At 43.0% G+C, this 2165-nt stretch overlaps 1 protein-coding gene across 1 annotated transcript; it reads right to left on the reverse strand.

The window, feature by feature from the left end:
* Positions 1-467: 467 nt before the first annotated feature.
* Positions 468-1800, reverse strand: LOC149274517 (chromobox protein homolog 1-like). Its single transcript, XM_089505413.1, has 4 exons — positions 1661-1800; positions 958-1132; positions 689-783; positions 468-612 (listed from the first exon to the last, which is right to left on the reverse strand). Exons 1-4 carry the CDS (start codon positions 1798-1800, stop codon positions 468-470), a joined length of 555 nt encoding a protein of 184 aa, XP_089361539.1.
* Between the last annotated feature and the right edge of the window lie 365 nt (positions 1801-2165).

Below are 2165 nucleotides of genomic sequence, written 5' to 3' on the forward strand. Positions count from 1 at the left end.
CCTCTTTTCTTGACCGATCTGGTCCCCCACAGTAAAGACCCAGAGATTGAACTGCCAGCAGTAGATTTACTGCAGGGTCCTTGACTGTTGGCAATATTTTTTCTTCTTTCCATGATTAAAATATATAAAAAAAAAAAAAAACCTTCCCCTCCCACCCACCCCAGTGACCAACGTCTTTTTAACAGACATCACTAATAGCCAAACATTACATGCTACTCGGTAAAAATGCAGTTTATAACACTATTTGGAAGGAGGAGGAGAAGCTTGTAGGGTGCAGTGTCTCCTGCGCTACGTTCCACCAGACAGAAAGCTAGAAACTTTTTTTTTTTTTTTTTATGGAAAATACTGACCAGGGCTGCAGGACAGACTGAATCCTGCAGGACCTCTCCTCGTCCTGTCGTGGAGTAACAAGAGTATAAATCTCACCCACCCTCTGAGGTTGGTGTTTAATAGTTTGTGCAGGGCACTTAGTTCTTCTCTTCTTTCTTGTCATCATCTTCCGAAGGGTAAGAGTGCCATGTCAGTCTTTCCTCATAGAAAGAGATCACAACCTGGGGGCATTTCACGTTGGCTTCCTTGGCTGGGACAAGGTCAGCTTCATCTGAATTTTTCCTGAAGGAACAAACAGATGCGTTTGCACAAAGGTCGTCATAGTAACACAAAACAGTCAAGTTAAAACCGCTCTCACCACTTCATCAGGAACATCAACTCTCCACTGGAGTCAGTGGCTCCAATAATTCTTTCTGGTTCCAAACCCCTGGCAAATCCACGCGGCTTCTCTGCCTGAAAGAGACATCAATACCGTCAGGTTATGCGGTCACAATCTCATTTCCAAAGTCTGGCCTAATTAGGGGGGGGGGTTATCAAGTTCTAATTTAAACAGATACATTCGGATCTTTCAGATTTCTGAACCTTAAAGACTAAAACCCTGGTAACACATCCTAGAAAGGGTCTTACCTCTTCTTTCTTTTTCTTTGGCTTGCTCTCCTCCCCGACCTCACTGTCTGAATCCCCTTTGCGTTTGCTACTCTCTGATTTCTCAGACTCATGCGCAGCTTTCTGCGACTGCAGGAACTCGGCAATTAAATCAGGGCAGTCAAGGTTCTCCTCCGGCTCCCAGGTGTTGTCTTCACTGCAAAAACCAAGAGACATTTACAACCGATCTCCATCCCAACAAGACACCTAATTCAAGATACCTGAATCTTTAAAGTTGGAAGTGTTAGTGTCTTCTGCACCGGACAAACAATGTTTCAATCACGGTCAAATATTTAAAGAGTAGGTACAAGGGCCATTGGAAATACTTTTGAAGTTGGCTTTCCAGCTCATGAATCCAAATAATGGGGGAACCAATGAGCGTTTAGGTTAAGAATCGTAGGTTATCCTTTCAGAGCTTTTCAGCCCATGGATGTAAAGGTCTCCTGGGTAGCAGAAGACCTAATTGTATGCGTGTGCTCCTACGTACATGCTATATTTACCTATACATTACAGTCTACTATGGCTATGGCAGAGCAATCAGCAATGTATGGTCTACAGGGTTAAACAAAAAGACCCTCCTATGCTTATTCTTGATTTATGTTTAACACGGATAGTCTCTAACATTACATAGGAATGACAGGCTATGAAGGCCAACATACATGTGATGAGAGTGACAAGCACTTACTCAGAAAAACCTTTCCATTTCAGCAGGTATTCTACTTTCCCTTTGACCACCCGTCGGTCTAAGACTTTCTCCACCACGTATTCTTCCTCTTCCTCATCCACAACTTCTTCCATTTTTTTCTTGTTTTGCTTTTTTCCCATTGAGGCCGCCAGTTTATCTGCTTGAGTTACCACCCTGCAGCCAGAATGAGAAGAACGGCTCACATAGTCAGAGGAGACTGTGGGAATGTGATCGTACAAACAGGCTGCTGCCCCACGGGTCACCGGCACAAGAGATCCACCAGATGATGCTTAAAATGTTTATTCAAGTTTTCCTTTACTAAACTGCAGACGAATAGAATCATTTTATTTCTAAATTCAATACGGAGAACCAACCCAGACTAGATTTATTCTAGAAAAGCTCTGGACTTGCCTTGGCACCTAGGGACACCTTGGTCATTTTTCACAAGAAACTCAACAAGGTAGACATTTATAACACATGCATAGAAGTCAGTAAACTAACTTGG

Source organism: Sceloporus occidentalis, unplaced genomic scaffold (genome assembly GCF_023333645.1).
Source record: "Sceloporus occidentalis isolate IW3139 unplaced genomic scaffold, rSceOcc1.0.p SCAF_328, whole genome shotgun sequence".
Lineage (NCBI taxonomy): Eukaryota > Metazoa > Chordata > Lepidosauria > Squamata > Phrynosomatidae > Sceloporus > Sceloporus occidentalis.

What these genes read in the sequence shown, in the direction of transcription:
- LOC149274517 (XM_089505413.1), bottom strand. Translation starts at nt 1,800, where the DNA reads ATGGGAAAAAAGCAAAACAAGAAAAAAATGGAAGAAGTTGTGGATGAG. An exon ending in AAATGGAAAGGTTTTTCTGA is followed by an intron (nt 1,133 to 1,660) that starts GTAAGTGCTTGT and finishes TGGTTTTTGCAG; the next exon opens with TGAAGACAACACCTGGGAGC. An exon ending in TTGATGTTCCTGATGAAGTG is followed by an intron (nt 613 to 688) that starts GTGAGAGCGGTT and finishes TTGTTCCTTCAG; the next exon opens with GAAAAATTCAGATGAAGCTG.